The following is a 26,993-nucleotide window of genomic DNA, read 5'->3' on the forward strand; positions in this document are numbered from 1 at the left end:
CAGGGAGCTGACTAGGAGTTACACAGAAGGTCCAGATGCAGGGTCTCTCCTGAGGGCACTGCAATGCTGTCTGGGCTGTCTGCCTGAAGTTGGTTGGTCTTGGCAAGTTACTTCCTTTACTTAAAAAAAAAAATTAATTACATTTTATTTATTTAGTGGGGTGGTGGTGTGCACCACAAAACATGTGTGGAGGTCAGAGAACAACTTGTGGCAGTTGGTTCTCTCCTACCAAGTGGCTGGAACTTAGCCTGTCAGGCTTGGCAGTGAGCGCTTTTTAGCTACTGAGCTATCTTGCTGGCCGTTTTTTTTTTTTTTTTTTTTTTTTTTTTTTTTTTGATTTTTCTGGAACCTCGAGGAGCCTGTCCTTGAACATCAATTCTTGAATACACATAATGAATGTGCATAGCCTACTCACCCTCCCTTGACACAGGAGCCTCGTTCCTTGTTTTTCTATGACACCCAAACCTTACTATCGAGCATGGTCTCACACTTTGTGTGGTCAGCTTGTCCAGCCCACTGGCTCCTCACTCTGTCCCCTTAGCTATTCATGCATGGCCTACCTAGTATGCTCCCCTACCACAGTTCACTGTAAAAACTGAATACCAAATACCCTGACTTCTGGAGTGTAACAAAACACCTGAAGCTACATTATAAAGACATGAAGTTTATTTTGGCTTCCACTTATGAAAGCAAAGGTTTAGTAGTACCGTGAGAGTGCCCCCCTCCCCTGACTCCCTTACGTGGTGGGGGTGTGTACCCATTTCACTGTGGTCTCTCTCTTCCTTATACAAGCAACAGGATTCAGGGATGGCAGCCCCACCCTAGTGATCTAATCACTCTCCAAAGGCTCTACCCCTGAGCCCTGATCACACAGGTGGATTTAACGTCCCACCTTTGTCATGCTGCTGTTAATTTAAGAAGTGCTCAGATGGTGCTGGGGGAACAGAGTCAGATGTCTCACTCTGACCTTTCTTGTTCACTTTACAGCCTACCAAGCCTCTTCCTGGGCCTTGCTGAGACCCACCATTCTCCAGGGGGGAGACCTTCCAGCCATCTTGTCAACCTTTGGCCTCTCCCTTCCCCACCTCACTTAGGGAAGATGCCCTCACTTCTCCCCCCCCCCCCCCTCAGCAGTCCACCTGTAAGGTGTTCAGAACCGGAAGGTGGCTCGGTGCTGTCGTATGGCTTTTTTTTTTTTTTTTTTTTTTTTTTTTTTTTTGGAGACAGGCTCTTTCATGTAACCCACGCTAGCCTCAAACTTGCTGTGTAGTTAAAGTTCCGGACCCTTCAAGTTCCCGACCCTCCTCTTCTCGAAGGCCAGGCATGCCCTGCCACAGCTGGTTTATTCCGTGTTGGGGATGGAGCCTAGGGCTTCATGTAGGCAAGCATTCTATCTCCTAAGTCTCTCTCCGGCCCTTTGTTCTTATCTATGGTTGTCCTTTATATGTACAGGGTTGTCTTTTTGCTTTTAAAGACTTTTAAAAATTGTTATTTATTTACTTTGTGTATGAATATTTTGTTTGCACGCATGTACGTGTGCCTGTTGGGTTCTCTGCAATTGGGGTTACAGATGGTTGTGAGCCATTATGTGGGTGCTGAGAATTGAACCCACGTCCTTTGCAAGAATAAGTGCTCTTAACCACTGAACCATCTCTCCAGCCCCCCATTTAAAGATGTGTGTGTGTGTGTGTATAAGGATGCCTGCAGAAGCCAGAGGAGGAAGTTGGGTCCCCTGGAGCTGGAGTCACAGGCAGTTGAAAACTGCTTGATGTGGGTGCTGACACTCAAACTCTATCCTCTACAAGAGCGGCAATGGCTGTTAACCACTGAGCCATCTGGCCAGCCATTACAACCCATTTCTATCACCCCAGGCTCCCATCCTTCCTGGAAGCCCAGTCCTGCTGTAGGAAGTCTTTGGCCTCCCCCCATTTCCTCTGCTCCCACCTGCCTCTGTCAGGATGTTCACCCCTCTGGATGCATCACTGCCAGGGCCTTCCTCTTCCCCTCTAGTCCACACTCCACCGTCAAAGATTGCCTCAAGAAGCCTCAGAGCTCCCAGCCTCTGGTCTCCACCATACCCCAGGCTTTCTCTCGTGGACTCTGGAATCCCAGGGCGAGCACTTGCTCGGCTCTCAGTAAACATTTACTATGTTCTATGGAACGAGGAAGCTGGAAAGGGCCTCTCTGGATTCCCTCCAGGTTGATTTCTAAGAGTATGCTCTTTATGGAAATACATGCTAATATATGGTAATTACAGCTCACTTTAGTGGAGGACGCCAGAGAGTAAACAGAAATTAAGTTCTGAAGGAGAGAAGAGCCTGCCTGGTTCCTGGGCCAGGAGGGGAACAGTTTCTGCACAGTCCTCCTTCTGTGCTGTCCTGGGAAGCAGCCAAGTCCCTGGTCCTGCAAAGACAGGCTCAGACTGCCAAGGAGAAGTGCCACTCCTTGTGAGTTTTTGTTTTAATTGTTAGGGCTGGAGAGCTGGCTCAGTGGTTAAGAACACTTGCTGTTCTTCTTAAGAACCGGAGTTCTGTTCTCTACACCTGCTTGGTGGCTCACAACCATCTGTAACTCCAGTTCCAGGAGACCCAAATGACCTCCTCTGGTTCCATGGGCACTGGTCATGTGGTACACATAGATACATCAGGTAAAACATACACATTAAAAAAAAAAAAAACTAAACTAAAAGTCTGTCAATTTGACACAACTTAGAATCACCAGGAAATTTTGAATGAGGGTTTACCTTGGGTTGGCCTGTTGGCACACATGTGGGAAACTTTTTTTTTTTTTAATTTACTTTTTAAATGTGGACTTAGATACTGTCCTTTTGCTGTGAAGAGATACCATGACAAAGGCAAGTTATAAAAGAAAGTACTTACTAGGGAGCTTGCTTATAGTTTCAGAGGGGTAGTGTATGGCCATCATGGAGGGAAGCAAGGCAGGCAGGCAGGCAGCAGGATGCTGGAGCAGTAGCTGATAGCTTATATATTATCCACAAGATAGGGGCAGTTAAAGCAGAGTTGGGAATGTTGTGGCTTTTTGAAACCCCAAAGCCCCAGTGACATACCTCCTCCAACGAGGTCACACCTCTTTTTTGTTTGTTTTTTGAGACAGGGTCTCTCTGTGTAGCCCTGGCTGTCCTGGAACTCACTCTGGAGACCAGGCTGGCCTCAAACTCAGAAATCTGCCTGCCTCTGCCTCTCAAGTGCTAGGGTTAAAAGTGTGCACCACCACCACTCAGCAAGGCCTCACCTCTTAATCCTTCCTAAACAGTACACCAACCGAGAGCCATACATCTAAATATATGAGCCTGTGGGGGTCATTCTTATTCAAGCCACAATTTGTTATTAGTGCTTGCCTGAATATATGTCTGTGTACCGTGTATGTGCCATGCCAGACACCAGATGTCAGATTCCCTGGAACTAGAGTCACAGACAGTTGTGAGTCAACATGTAGATGCTGAAAATTGAACCCAGGACCTCTGGAAGAGCAGGCAGTGCTCTTAGCTGTTGAGCCATCCCTCCAGTCCCAAACTGTCTTAACTGATGTGGGAAGACCCAGCCCACTGTGAGTGGCACCATTCCTTAGGCAAGGGGTCCTGAACTGAGTGAGAGTGAGGAACTGAGCTCAGCACTAGTTAGCAAGGATGTGTTAACTTCTCCGCTCTTGAGTGTAGACGTGATGTGACTATTTTAAGTTCCTGCCTTGACGGCCACACTGTTGGACTGTAACAGCTAAGTTGTAGCTAAAAACCAAAACCAAAAACCTTCCATGCCTAAGTTATTTTTTTTGTCAGGTTTTAATATCTGAAATAAAACTAAAACACCCCTTTAACTCAATTTGATATATTTTCTATAAGATTGAGGTTGTAAACAGGTAAATTTAAAATGCTCATGGCTCTTTGCAGGGCAAAGGTAGAAAATGCCTTTAATCCCAGCACTTGGGAGACAACAGCAGGCAGATTTCTGAGTTTGAGGTCAGCCTGGTCTACAGAGTGAGTTCCAGGACAGCCAGGGCTACACAGAGAAACTTGATTCAATTCAGCATTTCTAAGGTGGGTGGAAGTAGAATCAAATGTCCTTTCTGGCCAGTCTAATTCTCCTGACGCAAGTTACTGGACTCTGCCCGCTTCCCCTGCTGCCATGACTAGAACAAACAGTAATGAATTCAAAATTTGAGGTTATCACTAGAAAGTCTGGATATTTACTGGATTTTTTTTCCCCCCTGAGACAGGGTTTCTCTGTGTAGCCCTGGCTGTCCTGGAACTCATTCTGTAGACCAGGCTAACCTTGAACTCAGAAATCTGCCTGCCTCTGCCTCCCAAGTGCTGGGACTAAAGGCATGTGCCACCACTGCCCGCCCTTACTGGCTTTTTTGATACAAGGTCTCATGTAACCCATGCTGGCCTTGACTTGCTATGTAGCTGAGGATGACTTTGAACTCCTGATCTTCCTCCCTCTACCTCCCAAGTGCCATGAACTCTCCTCCCCCCATTTACTTATTTATTCATTCATTTTTTGAGACAGGGATCCCCTAATTTATTATTTGTTTTTTCACGATATGGCTTCTCTGTGTAGCCTTGGCTGTCTTGGAACTTGCACTGTAGACCATACTGGCCTCAAACTCAGAGATTTGCCTGCCCCTGCCTCCTGAGTGTTGGGATTAAAGGTGTTTGCCACCATGCCCTGACCAATGATTCCCAGTGTATGCAGAACTGGGTCTCAAACCCAGAACTTCATGTAGCCTGGACAAGCACTCTATCAGCTGGGTCACAACTCCAGAACATAGAATCTGTTACGTTGTGTAAAGATAGGTGTGCTAAGACTAAAGAACAGCTTTCAGAGGTTGTCACCTCCCTCCATGTGGATTCTGGGATCAAACTCAGGTCATCACGCCTGGCAGCAGGTACTTCTACCCACTGAGCCATCTCAATGGATTCTGAAGGGCTCTTCCAGAGTTACTGCATCTGGCCCAACTTTCTGGAAGCATCCTGCAGCCAAGCATGCTAACACATTCCTTTCAAGCTTGAAGAAGTCCCTGTTGGCTTTCAGTCTCTGATTTCCTTAACCATTTCCCAAGCATATAATATCATATCCTGAACTTCTCTTGGGCACCAGGGATCACAGGCACCAAGGCTCTGGCTCTCGAAAGCTGAGGGTTTGAGGCTGTGGAGGAAGGGGACTGAGCATGTGAGATAGCTGTTTCTGATGGGAGGGTTGGCAGGCTATGATGCTCGGAGGCCATGTTAGCCCTCAGGCTGCAGATCCTCATGTGGATGGGGACATGAAGCAGAGCCCACAGGAGCAAGCAGGTTCAGGACCAGGTGTGGGGAAGGACCAAGGGTGACTCTGATTCCCAAGTTAGTGTGTGCACAGGAAGGAGGGGGAAGAACATGCCCAAGCTAAAATTCCTTCTCTCTTACACTAGGCTTGAAGTATCCACCATACACCCCTGAGAAACCGTTAAGTGATCTTGGAACACAGATGCGCAGGGCTGAATCTGGGAATGAGACCTCAGACTCAGACTGTACCAGTTAACTTGACATCCAAAATAAGACAGGCTCTCTTGGGGCCTTCCTGGTGTGGACAGTGGAGAGCTGGGTCACCCAACTCTCAGGCGCTTGAGTAAGGAAAACAAGACAGGAAGCAGGCAAGTATTTTCAGGAATGCTGACTGTCCATGACTGAACAAGGTCACCGAGAGGCCAGCTTGGGAAGGAAGAGCCCAGTGGACACTGACATGGGATGAGGAGAAGGGGTGTGTCCTTGTTTGATCAAACACTAACCCAAAGCGACTTGGGATAGAAAGGGTTTATTTGGCTTGCAGCCTAGTCCATCAAGGGAAGGCAGGCAGGCACTGAAGCAGAGACCTTGCAAGTGACACTGCAAACTGGCTCATTCGCCGCTTTTCTTATACAGCCCAGGCCCACCTGCCTGGGGATGACACTGCCCACAGTGGACTAGGCCCTCCCATGTGAGTCAAGAGAATGTGTCACAGATAAATGTCCCTAGGCCAATGTGATGGGGGCAACCCCCCAGTTTAGCTTCTTCTCCCTGGGTATGTCATTTTATCAAGGTGACAAGTTGACAGGGTGAAAACCAGGACACTGGGAGTTGGCCTTAAAGAGAGGATATGGGGCAGGCTTAGGGGCTCATGGACACAGGGTCCTTGCTGTTTCCTGTTTGCACCAGAGTTCCTATGCTGGCTGAAGCAGCAGACAGATGTTTAGTACACAGGATGGAACCACACCCAGCTGGAGTGGGCTGGTGGGAAGCATGGGAGGCTGAAGGTTTCTTGTGCTCTATACACCTGAAAAAATGGCTGCTGAAAAGGCAGGTCGCACGGAAGGCCTAAGGGATAGAGGTGCTCCAAGACCACCCAGGTAATGTACAAGTCGGAGAGGTAGGCAGACCGGGCTGTGCTGTGGCTACTGTGCTGTGGAGTTAGAGCTGCAAGGCATGGGGGTAATGGGAACTGCTCACACACTCGGTAGACGACCGTGAGGGCACATGTGCGCATGTGCGAACTCAGCTGCCATGTCTAGTCTCCTGCTAACCTGCATTAACTCTGCATTGCTGAGTACTGAACCCTGACTCGGGGTTGAGTCTTCCACATCTTCAACCACATTTCCAAAAGCTGACTGACAGAAAATACCTCTTTGTGAGTGTGGTTGTTTGAGGGCTCCATACTTTTAAAACTACATTTGTGCGAGAAGCTGGGCGTGGTGGCCCACGCCTTTAATCCCAGCACTTGGGAGGCAGGGGCAGGTGGATTTCTGAGTTCGATGCCAGCCTGATCTACAAAGTGAGTTCCAGGACAGCCAGGGCTATACAGAAAAAAAACCCAAACCAAACCAAACCAAAAAAAACCTACATTTGTGGTGCATTCCTTCAATCTCAGCACGTGGGAGGCAGGTGGAGCTCATGAACCACACACAATCACACAAAAAAGCAATCTTTCATGAAACAGTCCTCACTCACACACATACACACACCATGTGCTCATGAAAGGAAGGCTATACATCTTCAGCCTGGGCAGTGCCAGGCACCCTTCTCCTGCTGAAGTGATGCTACCAGCAAGCTCCCCAGGACAGCACACCTCTGACAGTCTTAGTCACAATGGTTGGTTCAACCCCAGCACCACTATCTGTAACAAGAGAAACCTTATTTGGGAAACTCCATGAGAAATCTAACAGAAGGGCAAAGAACATTCAATTCTAAATGACCAGGCTGTCCAATGTCTGTTGAGAAAGTGAATGAAAAGGGTAAACCAGGACCCTCAGTGACCTCCTCCTGAGGACAAGCATGCTCAGCTTCTGAGGTCTGGAGAGACTGGGTGTGTTTGGGGTGTGATGGCCATATTCATGAGGCTTCTGAGACAGCTATGATATATAGGGCTTGGGGCTTGCTGCCAGGATTCCCTCTACCCATGAGCCCTCAACAAACGTAAGTGCATGATCCTCCTCTTTGTGGCTTTGAGGTGGCTGGCATTGCCACCCACCCACCTCAGTGACGCCACCTAACAGAGTCTGAAGACAGACCAAGAGTCAGCTAACCTGGAACACTGATAACCCCTTAGCAGAAACCTCTCCCCAGAAGCTTCCTTCTCAGCGTCAGCAGTCAGCCTGCAGCCCTTTGGTTTAGTCGTTCCCAAGCTGCCGGACACATGTGCCGGATGCAGTTCTGGGCCAGCCACGCCGGCAGAGGCAGGGAGGGGCTTGTCCGGAGCTCTGAGGCAGCAGAGGATAAGGCTTTCAGGCCCAGCCTTGCTACTTAGCGCCCCATCCAACAGGAGCAAAAGCCCATGAGGTCTAGGCTTCAGGTTCAAAGCAAGAACCTTGACCCAGATGGGTAAAGGGAGAATTACAAACAAGTCACAAAACCGCAGCACCAGTCCTAATAGACACGAACATCTCGTGTGACTCAAACTGCTAAGGGGACAGGGGTTATCACAGATGTCACATGGCTCAGAGTGGGACCATGGAATCTGTACTATGGAAGAAAAAGGAGAGGGGGAGTCACTTTCTTTAGTGGCAGCGCCACTGGAAAGGTTCCCGTGTTTCACCCAAGCTCATTCAGCAAACCTAAAGAAACTCAGCGTGCCATGCAAAAACAAGGCATCCAAGAGGAGGAGGGTCTGTGGGCGAAAGGCTCAGTGGGGGAGGGTAAGAGGATGGGAGTAAACTCAGTCAAATACACTGTAAACATTTATGAGCTGTCGAAAAAAACCACAAAACTTAAAAAGTAAAAGATATATTCTTAGCTTTCCTTTCACTCAAAATGCTACCAACATCCCTAAAAGGCACACAACGCACTAAAAGACACTCCAGACCCCCAAACTAGAAATTGCCTGCCATCCCACTGGCTTTGAGGACCAAGGCAGTCCTGGGTCACCTTTCTTCTCCCTGGCATGATGCCTGGTCCTCCGTATTCTGTGGGTGTTGCTTACACTATCGGCCACTACACACAGCAGGTTTGAACCAGTCACTCAAGGACACTAAGTGAAAGACTGGCTGCCTCCAAGTCCTAGTGACAGGAGGACTTTCCACACCTAAGAGTTCCACTCTTTCCAGTTCCTCTCCCCTGCCTAAGGCTTTGGCCAGTATCTGTGTCTGCCTCCCACTCTGGGACACTCCTGCTTTCTTTCATCACTTGCTGTTTCCCTGGGACCGCTCTCCTTCTGCCTGCTGAAGGCCCCACTGGCTCATACTCATTTTGAGAACTCTTGGGTGGGCACAAATCTGCAGCTCTGAATTCTGCTGGTCCGTAAATGGCAGGGCTGTGTACCTCAAGTGCAAGCCTTTCCCAGAGTGAAGCACAACAGAACCTGCCACATTTCAGTGTCTGTCATTTCACGGCTTCACTGAGGCTTTGGTAATCAACATCTCGCACGTGTGGACAAGACCTATAGCTTTTCTGTTCTTTACTAAATAAATATTCCCTTCACAGAAACCAGCGCAGAGCTCACTGCTGTTCAAGCGAAAGGGAAGGGCACCCAGGGAAGGTGAAGCACTCACTCCCCTTCAGCAAGAGCAGGGCAGGATACAGAATGCAATCTGCAAATGTCTAGGGTCTGCTCCCTCTACTCCCCAGGCAGGCAGGGCTGCAGGAGGTGCCTGCCTTCTCCCAACACAGCCAGTCGGGCAGCTGGTCACACACAGCCATTTCTCTTCTGAGGCTGGTCACAGAATGAGCTGGGCTCACGATTGCTGAAACTCCTCATCGCCCCATGATGACGACGCTGGGCTCCTCTTCCTCCTCCTCTGTTTCAGATGCCTCGTCAGAGCTGCTGGCATGCTGTTCCTGGCACTGACTGGGTTCTGTAAGCACACAACATTCAAGTCATAAGAGAGATAAAGGGATTTTAAATGAGGAAGAGAGTCTATATATTGAAGCTATACTTATAATCCCAACACTTTCAAAATGGAGGCAGGAGATAGAAGATTATCTTCAGCTATATAGTGAGTTTGAGGCTAGCTTGGGCAGCAAACCCTGTCTCAAATAGAGAAGGAGAGCCGAGGGTCCACTTGCTCCTTGGCACCAGCCACCTGGAACCAGAGAGAGGTGGCCTTTGTGTTTACCAGTGAGTGCCCAATGCCACTGTGTGGAAGGTTCACCACAAAAGCAATCTGCACTGCTCTCGAGGAGCACCCTGTCTGACCAAAAAGCCCTGGCTATAACATCAGAGCCCAACACCAGGTCTGTGAGTGTATGTCCCATCACCCCTATAAATACCTACATGGGCAACATGAAAGATACCCAGGCCTTTCACATCTCCCACTGAGTTGCTAACCTCCCCTGCCTGAGCCTCAGGTTCTCACTGTAGATGGCAAGAGGACCCTTCAAAGCTACGTACAAACAAAAGCCCAGGAAGCAAGGGGCTATGCCAACAACGGCAATGCCAGCTTCCTGACTTTCCTCAAATGGCATAGGGACTCCTTTCTTGATACCCTATGGTAGCTCTTAAACTTCTAGCATACTCTAACACTGCTGCTAGCACTATGGCACAGCTAAGCTGGCCCAGAGAACAGCATAGACAACGTGTCCCCAGCCCCTCCTCTTGTCCTGAGAGTAGGAAAGTGGGCGGGAGCTGGCTGGAAAAAGGCGGGGGAGGTCCTCAGCGCAGGGGCATCAGCTGACTCACCAGGGACTTTTCAGGACAGTGAAACTACTTTGTATATTTGACTGGTGGACTCATGATACCATGCATTGGACAAGATCCATGCAATGGGACTGGGGAGACGCTGTACTTCAGAGCACCAGACATTCTTGTAGACAACTCAGGTTGGGTTCCCAGCCCCCACATGGTGGTTTGCAACTATATGTAACTCCAGTTCCAAGTGATCTGGCCCACTTTTTGGACCCCTGTGGGCACCAGACATGCATGTAGTTCACATACATACATGTAGACAGAACACTCATACATAAAATTGAAAAATGTAATCAAGAAAAAGGGCCTCTGTGTTCTGGTGTAAGCTGCTCTTGCCACAGGGAGCAGTGACTCTCAAGCAGTAAGTATACCATGTGCTGGGAGTGAATAGTGATGGATGTGCGATAAGCAGTAAGGCGGACAAAGTCAGAATGACCCACTGATGACGCAGGAGAGCTGGACATGTCAGTACAAACTCATGATTAACTTCCTGTGGACAGATGGTTACCAACTAGTACCCATGGATGTATCTAGGCATTGCTCAGGACACACACCTCCATATGCTGCACAGCCATTCCTATCAGCTGAGGAGTCTATCGTTCTGATGGTAGGTCCACCAGGTTACATCACCTAGCAATGTCACAGTCATCAATAGGCACACACTCTAGGACACTTGCACAACAGAACTGCCAGTCAAAGATGAATGATTCCTTCTACTCTCACCCCCATGATCTTGCGCCAACACAAGATAAGTTATCTTGGACCCTCATCCAATGCTAGGTCGAGGGCAGGAAACCCCCAAGATGAGCCTGGGGTATCTGATAGTACAGAAAATAAGGAAGTGCTGGAAACTTGTGGTAGGCAGGCACACAGTGATGGGGCTTCAACACAGGGACAACAGACAATTCCAACAAGGGAAAGAAAACTGGGTCACACACATAGGTCTGTTCTCACAAACACTTCTGCAGATGGAGAGACCATCTCCCAACTTGTAGATCCCTGACTTCAGGTTGGAGGCGCCTGACTAGACTTCAATCCTTTGTATGGGCTGTACATAGGAGACTTCTTCCCAAAGTAAGTTCCTGGAGGAAGAGCAGTGAGTTTTGGTGAGCACACCTGATAACTACTGCCTCTGTGGGGCAGCCAACATCAGCACCAACAGCAGTAAGCTGGTGACGCAGCCCCAGTTCACGCACATGAGACATCAGTCAAACCCTGGTGGGGGATGCTGTACAGACACTGGCCCAGTAAGTCTGAGCAGCTGTCTCAGTCAAAGGCAGATGTTAACTGAGCACTGTGGGGCTCTGTGCTGAATTCTGCAATAGGGGGAAGGGAAGGGGAAGGCCTTGGGTAAGGGAGGAACCCAGCTACTAACTGTAACAAGATGAGATGTTAAACAGGGAACACTGGGTGCATGAGAACCCCACATCACCACCCCAAGTTTCTGTGATTCTAAAACCACTGTAGAGGCTGGAGAGTGGCAGACACTCTGAGCTGCACTCACCAGACAGGCAGCTCAGTGGTACACGGCTTGCCAAGCATGCGCAAATCCCTAGGTTCAAGACTAGCAAAACATAATGCAAAGCCTATGTAAAGTGTTCCAGGGGCTGGAGAGACGGTGCAGCAGCTAAGCACACTTACTACTCTACCCTTAATTCATTTCCTAGCAATCACAGAGATGATTCACAACTCTAACTCCAGCTCCAAGGAAAGGAGAGCCCTCTCCTGGCCTCTGTGGTCTCCTACACTCATATGTACATATTTATAAACAGTAACTCCTCTCTCTCTTAAAGATTTATTTATTTTATGTATATGAGTACATTGTAGCTGTCTTCAGATGCACCAGAAGAGGGCGTCAGATCTCATTACGGATGGTTGTGAGCCACCATGTGGTTGCTGGGATTTGAACTCAGGACCTCTGGAAGAGCAGTCAGTGCTCTTAACCGCTGAGCCATCTCTCCAGCCCCCCCCCCTCTTTTAAAAAAAATAAAACTTAAAAAAAAAAAAAAAGCTGGAGCATAACCCCTGCCTGAAGCAAACAAACCCCCAAACCATATATGTACACAAAACCCTGAAACACACACCTGTAATCCCACCACTTCACTTGGGATGTGGAGGAAAGAGGATCAGAAGTTCAAAGCCATTCTCATCTACACAGTGAATCTGAAATCAGACTGAAGCTTAAAAAAAAAAAATAAATAAAATCTGACCAGGTGGTGGTGGCCTTTAATCCCAGCACTTGGGAAGCAGAAACAGGTATATCTGAGTTCAAGGCCAGTCTGGACTACAGAGTGAATTCCAGGACAGACAGGCCGACACAGAGAAACCCTGTCACAAAACCAAACCAACCAACCAACCAACCAACCAAACAAACAAACACAAACACAACCACATCATCATCATCATCATCATCATCATCAGAGCATGGTGGCACATGCATTTAATTCCAGTGTTAGGAACCAGAGGCAGGCAGACTACTGTGAGTTCAAGGCCAGCCAGGGCTACAAACAAAGACCTAGTCTCAGTCAGTGTTCTATTGCTGTGGAGAGACTCCATGACCAAGTCAACTCTTACAAAGGACAGCCTTTAAATGGAGGCTTGCTTAGAGTTTCCGGGCTTCATCCTACCCATCGCGGCATGGAGCAGGATAGCAGGCAGGCAAGGGTGGTGCTGGGAAGCACTGAGCACTTTCATCCTGATCTTCAGGCAGTGGGCAGAGAGACAACACTGGGCCTGGCTCAGGCTTTTTAAATCTCAACGTCCACCCCCAGCAACAAATACACCTCCTCTCGGAACACACCTACCCAACAAGGTCAGACCTAACTTTTCAAACCATACCAACTGATGGCTAAGCATTCACAAACATGAGCCTCTGTGAGCCACTCTAGTTCACATCACCACAGGTGATCAAGAAAACTTACTCCCCCAACACAAAGCAGGTATAGCAGTGATCTTGTGGAGGAAGGTGTTTGACATTGGGGAGATATTTGAGACAGGATCTTCTAACAATCTACACTCTCCTCAAACTCCAGGCAATGCCTGGGTGCTGGAACCACACTACCAAACTTGCTCTGATATTTCCTTTTTAGCTATTTCCTCCCATTACTTTCTTAAATATTAACTTCTCTACTGTGTACACGTATGGATGTGTGCCAAAGCACACATGAAGTCAGGAGTCAGTTCTTTCCCCTACTATGTGGGTTCTGGGTACTGAACTTGGTTGTCAGGCTTAGTGGCAAGTCATTTACCCACTAAACCATCTAACTGACCAGCCTCACTTTGCACTACTCTTTACTATTTAGTTTACACAGCACTTTAAAGCCACAAGTCAAAGATTTATTATGTTATATTCATATATTTTTGTGTTTGTGTACGCATGTACGCTATGAGACATGTGTGGGGGTCAGAGTGAGTCCCTTCCTCCTTCCCTGAGGGCCTGAGGATTGAACTTAGGTCCTCTGCCTTGCTGGTAAGCACCTTTATCCTCTGAGCCACAGTGCAGCCCATTTGGAGATTTTATCCAGCTTACAGACATACCACTGAGTACAACTGATGATAACAGAGTTTTTGTTTTTGTTCCCCATAGGCAACAACAAAACAAAACATCCTCCACCCCAAAGCAGAGCAAAACAAAATCCCCTAGAACTATGGAACTGCAAGGCTGAGGGAAACGGCCTGTGGTAACTACAACAGTGCGGTGTTAACAAGAACAGGGCACGTGCATGAAGAAACTGAAAGCAAGGAGAAACAGCAATCCGTTAGCTATTGTCTTTAGTAAGGGTTATAGGCCACTATCATTCTCCACTCGGCTTCAATGTACTCTAAAGATTCCTGAGCCGGGAATACAATGGCTTCATGATCAAAGGACAAAGAACAGGGCAGCTTTCCAGTCCACTACACTTAATCCTGTGGCTCTGAATGTTGGCCCAAAGCACACGCTAGGAGCCATCTAGAGAACATCACTAACTTAAGGGACTCTGTGTCATTCTGATTAGGGGACACCTAGCAGTGCCGGGAGATACCTGTAAAGCAATAATCAAGAGGAGATGGCCGCTTCTGATGAACTAGGCAGCAGCTGAGCCCTCCAGACAAAGAGAAACCGAGGCCAAGATGTAGCCAGCACTGAGCCTAGCAAAGCGCTCTAGTTGTGTCCAGTGACAGAGAGCCTTAAAGTCACCCCAGAAGCCCTTGGGAGGCAGCTGTGTCAGGGAAGCAAAACTGTGGTTCAGATTCATCATTGCCGTGCTCAGGGACTCAGAAGAATTCAAACTGGCGGAGCAGTGGTGGCACACATATTTAATCCCAGCACTTGGGAGGCAGAGGCAGGTGGATTTCTGAGTTCGAGGCCAGCCTGGTCTACAAAGTGAGTTCCAGGACAGCCAGGGCTACACAGAGAAACCCTGTCTCGAAAAACCAAAAAGAAAAAAGAAAGAAAAAAAGATTTCAAACTGGCTCATAGGCAGCCAGGTGCTGTCACTCAAACCCATGTCCCACACTGCAGGGTGCTGAGTTACTACACAGCACAAACACAGCCTTAGGCAGCTGTCCTTCCTGCTAAATTCTCAATCCCCTTTTAAGAAGAACCAGGTAACTTCAGATGGGTTAATGCCAACCTACAGGAGCTCCACGGTGTGCTGGGGCCACCTTGTGGCACACTTGGGCAGCACTACATTAACTTCTATTCCTTTCAACCAGGTAACAAGAAAATCTTCTTCTTTCACAAAATGACGAAGAGGATATAATCAGAAAGGTGGAAGACAGGCACGTACGCCACTGCTGAAGATCTGCAGACTTCCTACTTCTCTGTCATCAACACCAAGCGTACACCATGAGGCATTTCTTGAGATGCACAGGTGGTCCGTGCACAGTGCCAATGATGACATTTATTCAATGCAGTTCTGAGGATAATTTTGAACTTCAGACCCTGCTTCTAACTCATGAGTCCTGAGACTAGAGATTCCCGTAACCAGGAACCAGTTTTTATCCACTGCTGGGGATGAAAGCCAGACTCCTTGTACGTTAGACAAGCACTCTACAACTGAGCTACATCACCAGCCCAGTCAACTGAGGCAAGATCTTTTTCTCCCCCCAAGACACGGTTTCTTTGCGTAGCTCTGGCTGTCCTGGAACTTGCTCTGTAGACCAGGCTGGCCTTGAACTCACAGAGATCCATCAGGCATGGTGATGCTGGTATACTCCTCCTTTAATCCTAGCACACAGACTGATCTCTGTGAGCTCAAAGCCAGCCTGGTGCATATAAGGAGTTCCAGGAAAGGTAGGGCTACACAGAAAGACCGTGTCTCAAAAATAAAACAGAAACAAAAAAATATTTTAAAAAATTAATGGGAAGGTAGAAACTGCAGTAAAGGCATGGAAAGCATACATTAGAATCCAATGGAAGCTTTTAGATCTTCCCTATAAACTATGTCACTGAAACAAAATTCACAAGATAGGATCAACCACAAAATGGAGACATCATGGGGGAAGAGGCAACATATGGGTAGACAATTAGAAACTACAAATGAACAGAAACAAATTTTCCACCCAATTTGACAAAAATCTATGCAAGAGTGAAGAAGCCTCTCCGAAAGGACACCCCACATCCTGCTGAAGGCGGTTTTGAGACACTGAGTGGACTGTGAAAGCAGCATGTGTACAGAGTCCACAGAGCAGCAACATGAAGTCTAGGAAACAGCATGGAGCTAAAAACCATAGGTGTGCAGGTCTGTAATCACACTTGGGAGTAGAGGTAGGAGGGTCAGGAGGGCAAGGCCAGCCTGGGCTACGTCAGGCAAAACAAAACAACACATAATAAAATATAAATAAGACCATAATACATAGGGCTGGTAAGATGCTCAGTGGGTGAGGGCTCTTGCTATCACACCTGACGACCTGATCCTTGAAACTCACACATAGTAGAAGGCAAGACCCAGCACCTGCTCTTAGGAGGTGGAACCTGGAGGGTCAGTTCACAATCAGCCTTTACTACATAGTTGAGACCAAGCCAGGATGGCTGCATGGAGCCTGTCACAAACACTAAAAACCAAGAAGATCAAGATCAGGAGATGGAGCAGCCAGTACTGAGTTTGGATCCCTGGTACCAATGGGAAAAACGAGCATGGCAGTGTGTGCTTATGATCCCGGCTCCAGGGAGACCGAGAAAGGAGGCTCCCTGGGCTGCTAGCAGCCAGCCCAGCCAAATCAGTCAGCTCCAGGTTAAGCCAGAGCAAGTTAAAGAGGGAGCAGACACTGGCCTTTGGCATCCACGGGCTTGTGTACACATGCACAAATACACACGTAGTGCACATAACACAACAAATGGCTTCTGCCCAAATGATGGGAGAGAGCCCTTCAGTCCTTCCTCCTGGGGGGGGGGGGGGAAGAGGCAAGGTAAAGAACAACTTGAGGGCAGCTGAGGAGCGGGCAGAGGACGACATTGGTAACCAGAATTCCAGCAAGCTCCTCCCCTAGCCTACTTTGTGCCAGCAGCTTTCCTCTCCACTTAAGCCAGTCCAGCTTTCTTTCTTTTCTTTTGGTTCTATCGAGACAGGCTTTCTCTGTGTAGCCCTGGCTGTCCTGGAACTCATTGTGTAGACCAGACTGGCCTCGAACCTGGAGATCCGCCAGCTTCTGCCTCACAAGCGCTGGGATTAAAGGCGTGCGCCACCATGCCTGACTCCATCATGTGGCTTTCTGACACATGCAGTTAACAATGTTAACTCGTTACTGCCACTGCCACCTCAGCGGTGGTGACTGGCACTGAGAGAAATGTGGGCACAACTTACCTTCCTTCTGTTTCTTCTGTTCAAGTTTCATCTTCTTTGCCAGTAACTTCTTCTCTTTTAACTTCTGGCTACACATGGGAGACAGAGACAGTGGTTATCTTAGTGGCTGTTCTGAAAAAAGAACATCTATTTATGCTATCTTTATGACAACACAAACGCTACAGTAACAGGAGCTGAAAGAGATGGCTCAACAGAGGACTCAAGTTCAGTTCCTAGCATCCGTGTCAGGTAACTCAGAACTGCCTATAACTCCTGCTCCTCTTCTGGCCCCGATGAGAACTCACATTCAGATGCACAAACCCACACATACATATAAAAATAAAACAACCTTTTTGAGGCCAGCCTGTGGCACATAGTGAAACCCTGTCTTAAAAAAATTGACAAGTGGAGCCAGGTGGTGGTGGTGGTGCACGCCTTTAATCACAGCACTCAGGAGGATTTCTGAGTTCAAACCTGGTCCTCAGAGTAAGTTCCAGGACACTCAGGGCTATACAGAGAAACCCCCATCTCAAAAAACAAACAAACAATCAATCAAACAAAAGAAAACCCCACAAGAAACCACACATTCAAAAAAATAAAATCAAGCAGGGCGTGGTGGCGCACGCCTTTAATCCCAGCACTCGGGAGGCAGAGGCAGGAGGATTTCTGAGTTCGAGGCCAGCCTGGTCTACAAAGTGAGTGCCAGGACAGCCAGGGCTACACAGAGAAACCCTGTCTCAAAAAAACAAACAAACTAAAAAAAAACAAAGGAAAACAAAACAGAAACACTAAAAATTAAAGGTGTCTTCTGACCTCCACACATGTGCCAGTCCCAGTCTCCCTCCTTCTTTGTATTCTCCCTCCCTCCCCACACATAAAATCATGCACATTAACCCACACAAAGAAATGTATAAAAAGACAGCTGAGTGGCTTACATCTCCTGCTGCTCTTGCAGAGATCACACACCTATGATGCTGGGTGCTCACACCACTTGTAACTTGTAGCCCCAGGGGATCTGATGCTCTCTTCTGGCTTCCATGGACATTGCACTCATGGGCACATACCCACTCACACACATAATTAAAAAGTAAAATAAAAGCCGGGCGTGGTGGCGCACGCCTTTAATCCCAGCACTCGGGAGGCAGAGGCAGGTGGATTTCTGAGTTCGAGGCCAGCCTGGTCTACAGAGTGAGTTCCAGGACAGCCAGGGCTATACAGAGAAACCCTGTCTCAAAAAACAAAAAAACAAAAACAAAACAAAAAAAAAAGTAAAATAAGCTGGGTGTGGTGGTGCACTTGGGAGGCAGAGGCAGGTGGATCTCTGAGTTCGAGGCCAGCCTTGTCTACAGAGTGAGTTTTAGGACAGCCAAGGCCACACAGAGAAACCCTGTCTCGAACAAAAAAAAAAAAAAAAAAAAAAAAAAAAATCAAACCAACCAAACAAACAAACAAAAAGTAAATCTCTAAAAAAAGAAATTCTCCTAGGATGTGGTTTTGTGTTTAACACTAGTCATCTAAAAAAACTTTTTAAAAGAAAGAAAGAAGGAAAGAGAGAAAGCAAGCAAGCAAGCTCTCAAATCAGATAACACAAAGTTCAGTTACATGACCTGCAGGGGCTATGGGTAGGTGAGCCCCAAGATGAACAAGGTTGAGAGGAGTGATTTCTTACGTTACTTCAGAAGTCACACATCCCTTATTGTCCTTCAGTCTGTTACAGATCTCTCACAGATACAAACTAGACCTTTGGTGACTATGTGGGTTTCTGTGTCTCCCCTCATTTCTGCATTTTGCTTTGTCTGCCTTCTGAGGCAGTCTTGCTGTGTAGCTTAGGTTGCCCTCATGAACTTCATTCCTCCTGCCTTGGTTCCCTTCCTACATCTGAACATTGATTTTATAAAACCTTTTTTAAAAATATTTATTTATTTAATGTATATGAGTACACTGTAGCTGTCTTCAGACATACCAGAAGAAGGCATCAGATCCCATTATAGACAACTGTAGGCCACCATGTAGTTTCTGGGAATTGAACTCAGGACCTCTGGAAGAGCAGTCACGTGTTCTTAACCACTGAGCCATCTCTCCAGCCACCCCACCACCACCATGAAACTCTTTTAAGGAAACTTCTCATGTGATATGTGTGTGTGTGTGTGAGAGAGAGAGAGAGAGAGAGAGAGAGAGAGAGAGAGAGGGAGAGAGGGAGGGAGAGAGAGAGAGATAAAGGGAGAGAGGGAGAGAGAGAGAGAAAGGGAGAGAGGGAGAGAGTGTGTGTGTGTGTGTGTGTGTGTGCATGCACTTGTATACACACAGAAGTAAGAAAAGGGCGTTTGATTCCTTGGAGCTGCAGTTGCAGGTACTTGCAACGCTTGATGTGTTGTTGTTGCACAGACTCCTGCCTTGACTTACCTAGTAGCTGGGACTACATGCTCTAACCCTAACACCAGTTGCCAGTGAACTTCTGCCTATAAGGACTTGGTTTATTATCCACCCTCCACTTCCCCATTGCCAGCCTGTAGGCTTCAGTGATCACAGGACAAAGCTCTCACCGCTTTTTCCGGCGCTTTGCAGTCTGCTCCTCTGCAGCAATTTTATTCTTTTCTAGTCTCTTCTGAAACTCTGCATCCAGTTTTTGCTGAAAAAACAAACCGCCGCCCCATCACTCAGACTGGACAGGGCTGGACAGGCTTTAAGAAGTTTAAGAGTTCAAATTCCACAGGCATACCACTAGGGGTGCCATGTACCACCCAGGTCCCCAGAGCCACTTTAACCTTAAAAGATTGCCCCAGGCGGGACAGGTAATCAATACACAGCTCTAGATGGCAAAATAACACTGTTCTCAGAGACAGCACTTAAGTAAGATGAAGCCTGCAAGAGAAACTAGGACGGGAGCTGGTGTGGGTGCATTCAGTAAATGGGAGGGGAGAAAGCAAGACAAGGACAGAGAGGAAAGCAGGGAGGGGGAGACAGGGAGAGGGAGAGAGGGGGGAGGGAAAGAAGGGAGAGGGGGGAGGGAGAAAGGGGAGGGGGAGGGGGAGGAAGGGAAAGAATGAATAGGAATGAGAATGAGCCAGAAAACTCTGTGAGGATAGGGACAGCTCTGACACCCTTGTAGCAGAGCTCAGCAGAAAGAACAAGAGGACCAAAGCTCAGGAGTAAGTTATTAAAGAGGCAGAATGGTGAGAATGGGGAGGTGGCTCAATGGGCCAAGCACTTGCAATGTGCTGTACAGCACTGTCCTCTGGGCCAACCAGCTGCTGCCCCTGAGTCATCTGTGCCTGCTGTAAAAGATCTCCACAGCTGGGCCTGCTCACTCACAGAGAGGACAGGAGAGCACAGGACCCTCATCTGAGTATCCAGCCATCCTTCCCGACCAACTTACACAGTACTGCGGTAACTGCATACAGGCTCGAGGTCTTGGGGAGGGGCTACAGGATATACGCTGGGAAAGACTAGGAAGAGGCTCTCTCTCCGCTGCTACGGGGAAACCATCTTTCATGCTGGATGAAGACTTTGCAGTGCCGTGCCTTTGGGTCCCCCTTGCTCCCATCAGTAACCCCTCACCATGCTCTGTGATTAAGCACTAGGAACTCATTGGTTCCCCAGGGAAAACGTCAGTTTGTTATTGGGACCTTGGAGGGAGGAGTAGCCATTGCCTAGACCCATCTAACTCAGAAACTCTTGAACAGCATGAAACGGAAGGGCATGAGGGACGGTCTATATAATCTTGGTGCTCATAAGGTTAGAGGAAAGGTAGACAGATGAATAGCCTGAAGCTCAAGCTCTAGCCTAGTGAAGGCAGCTCAGTTAAACCCACACACACAAATACCAGAACAAAGCACACCCAGCATGCTCATTGATGTTCTGCTCTGTGGTTCTTTCTCTGTGACTCTGCAGTGCTGAGGACTAAATCCAAGCCCTCACACATGCTAGGAAGAGCTTTACCACCAAGCCACACCTACAACACCTGCTTATGTGTGTGTTTATATATTTGCATGAGAATGTATGTTTAGCACGGCATATATGTGAGAGCACAGTGTGCACATGACTTCAGGTGTCACTCCTAGGAAGCTTTCTGACTTGTTTCTTGGGATCTGAGGTTCTCAGGCATGCTCAAGCATCTGCCTGAAGCCATTCCTTGGGGATGGATTATAAGGACACACCAGAGTACCTGGCTGCTTTCCCCAAGACCACCTGGGCTTTGTAGACTGAGGTCAGTGCAAGACAAGCACTTTCCTTACCTGTCTCTCAGTCTTCCTCTTGCTATAGTTTTGAGACAGGCTTTTACTCTATCGCCCAGGCTTACCTTGAACCACAGGGCTCTAAAAATTCTCTAACCTGAGCCTTCAAAAAAGCTGGGAATACAGGTTCACGTTAATCTGCCCAAAGGTTCATTTCATTTATTGTTTGTTTATTTTTTGAGTCAGAGTCTCTAGTTAGTAGCCCTAGGTGGCCTGGAACTCACAGAGACCCTCCTGCTTCTGCCTCCTGAGTGCTGGAATTAAAAGAATGAGCCACCACACCTGGTCTTTTTGTTTGTTTTTGTTTCTTCGAGACAGGGTTTTTCTGTGTAGCTCTGACTGTCCTAGAACTCACTCTGTAGACCTGGCTAGTCTCAAATTTAGAGATCTACCTGCCTCTGCAGTCCTGGGATTAAAGATGTGTGTCACCTCCGCCTGGCTGCACCTGGCACTCTTAATGTTTCTTAAAGTACAATTTCTAAAGCAATTCTTAAACTCTTATTATTAACATAATAAATCATCATCTGGCATGAAGAAATGTAAGCACCAAGAAAACTCAAATCCTCTGAGAAGCAGACACTGAACATGCAACATTATTTACATCAACCACAGTGAACTGCACTCAGCCCAACAGAGAAGAGGAGGAAATCTCCAACTTGTGAAGCCCCCTCTTGCTGTCCCTTTACATGGTAAATGGCCTAGAGGGAAGGAACTCTGCAGTGTCTTTCCATATACATGGAAAGTCCTACACATCACTCTTGCAGTATGAACATCCTGCAGTGCCAAGCCTGACTTGGTCCGTCACTTACCTTCTCAGCCATGGCATCCATGTAGTCCTGCCGCTGATACTCTCTCCGCCGTAGGTGCCTATACACGTGGAACTCTCCACTGCCAGCCCCGGCACTGGAACCTATAGCCACAAACAGTCCAGAGTTCTAGGTGAGACTCAGTGAGGAGGGCAGAGATAGAGCACACTGGCAGAGCACTTGCCTGGCAGGCACAGGCCCTGAGTTTAATCTTCAGGACCACAAAAGAGGAGGAAGGGAAAAAAGATAAACGCAGTCACCAACACAAGCTGTACTTAACCCAAAGGGACTAGATAAGAACTCTAACGGAAAGTATTACCTGTCCTGGGTCTTCTGCTTGTAATGACAGTGTGTGGCCCATCGTAGGTGTTATTAGACATATTGACTATGAAGTCACTGAAGTCCCACCCTAAGCTAGCAATGGTGGCACAGGTCTACAATCCTAGCACTGAGAGGCCGAGGCAGGAGGACTGAGAGTTCAGGACCAACTTGAGCTACACAGCAAACCCATGGGTCAAAACAAAAGGAAATTTCTGCTCTATGTGACAGTGACCACAAGAGGAGCAGACTTCGGCTCAGCGGTTAAAGAGCACTGCCTGCTCTTCTAGAGCCCCTGAGTTCAATTCCCAGCAACCACACGGTGGCTCACAGCCATCTGTAATGGGATCTGGTGTGTCTGAAGAGCGTGTCAAGTGTACTCACATACATAAAATAAACAAATCATTAAAAAATATATATTGTTAGGAGAGACCTTGTTTGAACATTTACTGACCTAAGTGCTTGCTGGCATAAAGTCCTGGCCTCTGTGGGAAAGTGCTAGCCCAGCTGAGTACAAATAGACATGGATCCTGAAGTCAGCGGAGAACAGATAGCTATAAACCTTGTGGGTAGGTGCCTAATAACCCACTCTGTTCTGATCTTCCTGCTGAACTGTTCACCCAGTCAATATCCTGTTCCTGGGAACAGGTGTATTACCCAGAGACAAAGCGACCCCCCTCCACCCCTCTTCCTACGCCTATGAGTATATAATCTGTGTGGGAAAAATAAAAATTTGTCAGCTTGATCATCAGACTTGCTGTCTGTTCTTGGTGTTTCTTGTTCCCCCATTCTCTTTCAGGTGGCCGCTCAAGTCCCCGTTCAACTGGCCCATGGGTCGGGACAAAAAAAAAAAAAAGACATAAAATGCGCGTGCAGACTTTAGTTTAAGAAGGGCTCTCAGCATCCCTCCATGATTTCACAAGTGACCTGCTAGATCCCTAATGGTTGACAAACTTCTGATACTGCAGGTGAAAAGAAGTGGGTAGCAACAGTTTTTCTTGAACAAATGGTTTTGACTATAGAGAGGTTCACAAGGTTGTAGTAGAATATTTTATGTGGAATGATAGAACGTCAAGTGATTTGCTTATTTATTTAAGCTTCTAGAGACAGGGTTTCTCTGTGTAGCCCTCGGTGTCCTGATATTTGCTCTGCATATTTCAACTCACAGAGGTCCGGGATTAAAGCATGTGTAATTCCCACCCAGCAGGTGGTTCTTTTCTGAAAAGTGGTTTTTAGGTATGTTCGCCTGTGGGTTTGTGCACATGCATGCAGGCGCCCATGGCGTGCTCACTGAGTCCATGAGATCCTCCAGAGCTTGAGTTACAGGCAGCTGGAGCTGGAAGGAGCTGGCCAATATGGATGCTGGGAATTAGACTGGAGTTCTCTGCAAGTACACATTCTTCAATGCTATCTTCCTAGTCCTACCTTTTATTGAAATAGGGACTCACTATGTAGTCCTAGCTGGCCTAGAACTCTATATATAGATCAAGAAGGCCTCAAACCAAGAGATCCACGGCCCTAACTTCTGAGAGGTTGTATTCAAGTGCATTCACTATGCCTGACATTTTATTAAAAAAAAAAAAAAAAACACAAAAAACCTGACATTTATGCATCTGTTTATTTGTAGAGCAGGAAATAAATACCACAACATGAATACAGAGGTCACAGACAACCTACAGGAGTTAGTTCTTTCTTTCCATTTGGACCCAAGGGATAGAACTCTGGGCGTCAGGTTTGGTGGCAAGCACTTTACCTGCTGAGCCAGCTCTCTCTCTCTCTGAAGCTCTACTATTTGCTTCTACTTAGTATATGTTAACCTAAATCTACTATATAACAAATGTGTTTTCACTTAGGAAAAATTACAAATGGAGGCTGGTGAGATGGTTCAGTGGATAAAGGCACTTGCTGCCAAACCTGAATTCCATGGTGGAAAAGGAGAACTGATTCCTCTGACCTCCACAGGCACCACGGCGTGCACAAGCACACACAAATAAAATCTTTAAAAAGCATAAAATGTCATTTCAAAGAATCAGAAAATCAGGTACAATGGTTCTGCTGGCTAGTTTTATGTCAATTTGACACAAGCTAAAGTCATAGGCAGGAACCTCAATTGAGAAAATGCCTCCAGGAGATCTGCCTGTAGGGCATTTTCTTAATTAGTGATTGTCCGGGAGGGCCCAGCCCATTGTGGGTGGTGCCATCCCTGGGCTGGTGGTCCTGGGTTCTATAAGAAAGCAGGCTGATCAAGCCAGTAAGACACCCACCATGGCCTCTGCATCAGCTCCTGCCTCCAGGTTCCTGTCTTGACTTCCTCCAATGATGGACTGTGGTATGGGAGCCCTTTCCTCCCCAAGTTGCTGTGGGGCATGGTGTTTCATCACAGCAATAGAAACCCTAAGTAGGACAACGGTGGAAGTTTCTGATGCCAGCACTTAGGGGGCAGAGGCATGAGGTGTATGAGTTCAAGCACATCCTGGTCCACACAGTGAGACCCTACCTCAAAAACAAAACACTGTATTGAAGAGGGGGCCTGGAAGCTCTTCCCTGCCCAGTCTGTTTGTCTGATCATGTGACACTTTAGCAGCTTTTAAAGCCTCTGAATAAAATGGTTTAACCACAAGAAACAAAACAAAACCAAAAGAATAACTGGGAAACCATTATCTATATATATATGTACATTGTAGCTCTCTTCAGACACACTAGTAGAGGGCATCTGATCACTTTACAGATGGTTGTGAGCCACCATGTAGTTGCTGGGAATTGAACTCGGGACCTATGGAAGAGCAGTGTTCCTAACCACTGAGCCACCTCTCCAGCCCCAGACTATTTTTCCTATCAAAGATCTAGTTGACAAGAAAAGAAAATAGTGTTTCATATTTCCCCTTAAAAACTATAAACCCCTGACACCCATAAGAGACATTACCCATGACATCTCGGACAAATTCTGGAGGCGCTCGAGGAGCCCATTCATTCATTTTCTCTGGAATTGGAACTGCTTTGTCCTGGAACAGTTAAACAGAAAAGCATCTATGAACATACACTTGCTGAGGAAGGTACATCCCGTGTGATGATCTCAACTGAGCACGCTTCTCAAATCTGGAGCTGACTGAGTGTAGTTCTGCTGCCCTGGCCTTACTTCATCCTCTACACCATGGGGTCTAACGTGGGCCAAAGTTCTCCTGTGCTAAACAAGTCTGGAATCTATGTCACTAAGAGACGAGCCAACCTCTTCTAGTCAAAGATACGAGCTGTCTGTTTTATGAGGCCCATTGAAGAGGTAAAGAGTGATGTGGTCCAAATTTGGCGTCTAATGCTTCTTTAATAATGGCTGCTATTTGGAGACGTTGTACACTTTTGCTAAGACATCGATTCTGGGTTTTGTTGGTTTCTGAGATAGGTCTCACTGTCTAGCTGATCTGAAACTCACTACGTAGACCACGCTCGCCTCGAATTTGTAGCAAAGTTCTGGGGTCGGCCACCAGAGTGCTGGGATCGCAGGTGTGCACCACCATACCCAGCTCCCATGCTTTGGTTCATATATTAAAGTTAAACTAGAAAGGGCTGTGAAGCAATACTGAATAGTAGCGCAGGGCTGTCATCCCAGCTCGTTGGGAAGATAAGGCAGGAGGAGCCCTGATGCGAGGTCTGCCTATCCTACAAAGCCGATTCGGTACGGAGCGTGGACAGCACGGGCAACGCCACGATACCGCAAAGAGCAAACTAAGAAAAAGGAGGGTGTGGAGGGCTGGGCAGCGCCTTCATGCAGCTACGCTGCTGTAGGTCAAAAACAGGAGCGAGGCTCCCTCCACCGGGCCGCCCTCTCCGCCCCAGAGCTGCTCTAGGGGGACTGAGTGTAGCGTTGCTCGGTCTGGCGGCGGGGTGAAGGGGCTGAGCCTCGGCCCACTCCCACTCACCGGGTTCTTCATGAGCCGCTCCAGCTTGAGCTTCTGTTCCTCGGCCGCATTCTTGGGGATGACAAGCGTCTGCGGCTCTTTCTTGGGCCTGGGCGGTCTCACAGAAGCGGCAGCAGGACTCGCCATAGCCGCTCTCCTACTCCTTCAAGAACGCTGTCGGCGGCCGCTCGTCTTGATGACGACAGAAGAGCGCGCCAACCGCGCACGCGCACTGCCAGAACGGGGGGGGGGTGTCACCCCCTCTCCTGAGGCGCATGCGCACTCTCTCTACGAAGGTAAGCGGCAGTACTGCTAACCTAAGCAGCTTGCTTGAATATTCATGATCGCGAGGTCAGTGTGGTTTATTTTGATCACAGCACTTTAATTTCATTTCCTGTTTCAAAACAAATCAGAGCTGCCTGATTCTCACATCCGGAGGGGAAGAGACGGCCTTTCGTGATGAGTGGGCTGGCCCCAGGCGACGTCTCAGGTCCCCAAGGACTTCGCACAGCTTGCTCGGGGCTCTTGGCACGTCCCTCCCAGTTTCGCTTGCTCCTGGGCTTTGTCTTTTCTTTTTTCTTTTCTTTTTTATCTACTCTACTTTCTCCCTACCCCACTTTCTCTTCCCCCTCCTCCTCTTCCTCTCTCCCCCTCTCCATATAGTCTCCCTCCCTCCCTCTCTTCCTTCCTTCCTTCCTTCCTTCCTTTCCTTTTTTGTTTGTTTGTTTGTTTTGTTTTTCAACACAGAGTTTCTTTGTATATCTCTGTCTGTCCTGGAACTTGGTTTGTAGACCAGGCTGTCTTCGAACTCTCGGAGATCCGCCTGCCT

The 26,993-nt window shown here is 47.8% G+C and overlaps 1 protein-coding gene across 1 annotated transcript; it reads right to left on the minus strand.

Moving 5' to 3' along the window:
• Positions 1 to 8,904: 8,904 nt before the first annotated feature.
• Prkrip1 (PRKR interacting protein 1) lies at positions 8,905 to 26,352 on the minus strand. The gene is made up of 6 exons (XM_085837303.1): positions 26,186 to 26,352; positions 25,195 to 25,273; positions 21,957 to 22,057; positions 19,456 to 19,541; positions 16,934 to 17,001; positions 8,905 to 9,318 (listed from the first exon to the last, which is right to left on the minus strand). The coding sequence occupies exons 1-6, from the start codon at positions 26,309 to 26,311 to the stop codon at positions 9,218 to 9,220; spliced, it is 561 nt and encodes a 186-aa protein (XP_085693429.1). The 5' UTR covers positions 26,312 to 26,352; the 3' UTR covers positions 8,905 to 9,217.
• Between the last annotated feature and the right edge of the window lie 641 nt (positions 26,353 to 26,993).

Source organism: Mus caroli, unplaced genomic scaffold, assembly GCF_978045245.1.
Source record: "Mus caroli unplaced genomic scaffold, Mus_caroli_1 scaffold_4, whole genome shotgun sequence".
Classification (NCBI taxonomy): Eukaryota; Metazoa; Chordata; class Mammalia; order Rodentia; family Muridae; genus Mus; species Mus caroli.

What these genes read in the sequence shown, in the direction of transcription:
- Prkrip1 (XM_085837303.1), bottom strand. Translation starts at nt 26,311, where the DNA reads ATGGCGAGTCCTGCTGCCGCTTCTGTGAGACCGCCCAGGCCCAAGAAA. An exon ending in GCAAAGCGCCGGAAAAAGCG is followed by an intron (nt 17,002 to 19,455) that starts GTGAGAGCTTTG and finishes TCCCATGTGTAG; the next exon opens with CCAGAAGTTAAAAGAGAAGA. An exon ending in ACAGAAGAAACAGAAGGAAG is followed by an intron (nt 9,319 to 16,933) that starts GTAAGTTGTGCC and finishes GTGTGCTTACAG; the next exon opens with AACCCAGTCAGTGCCAGGAA.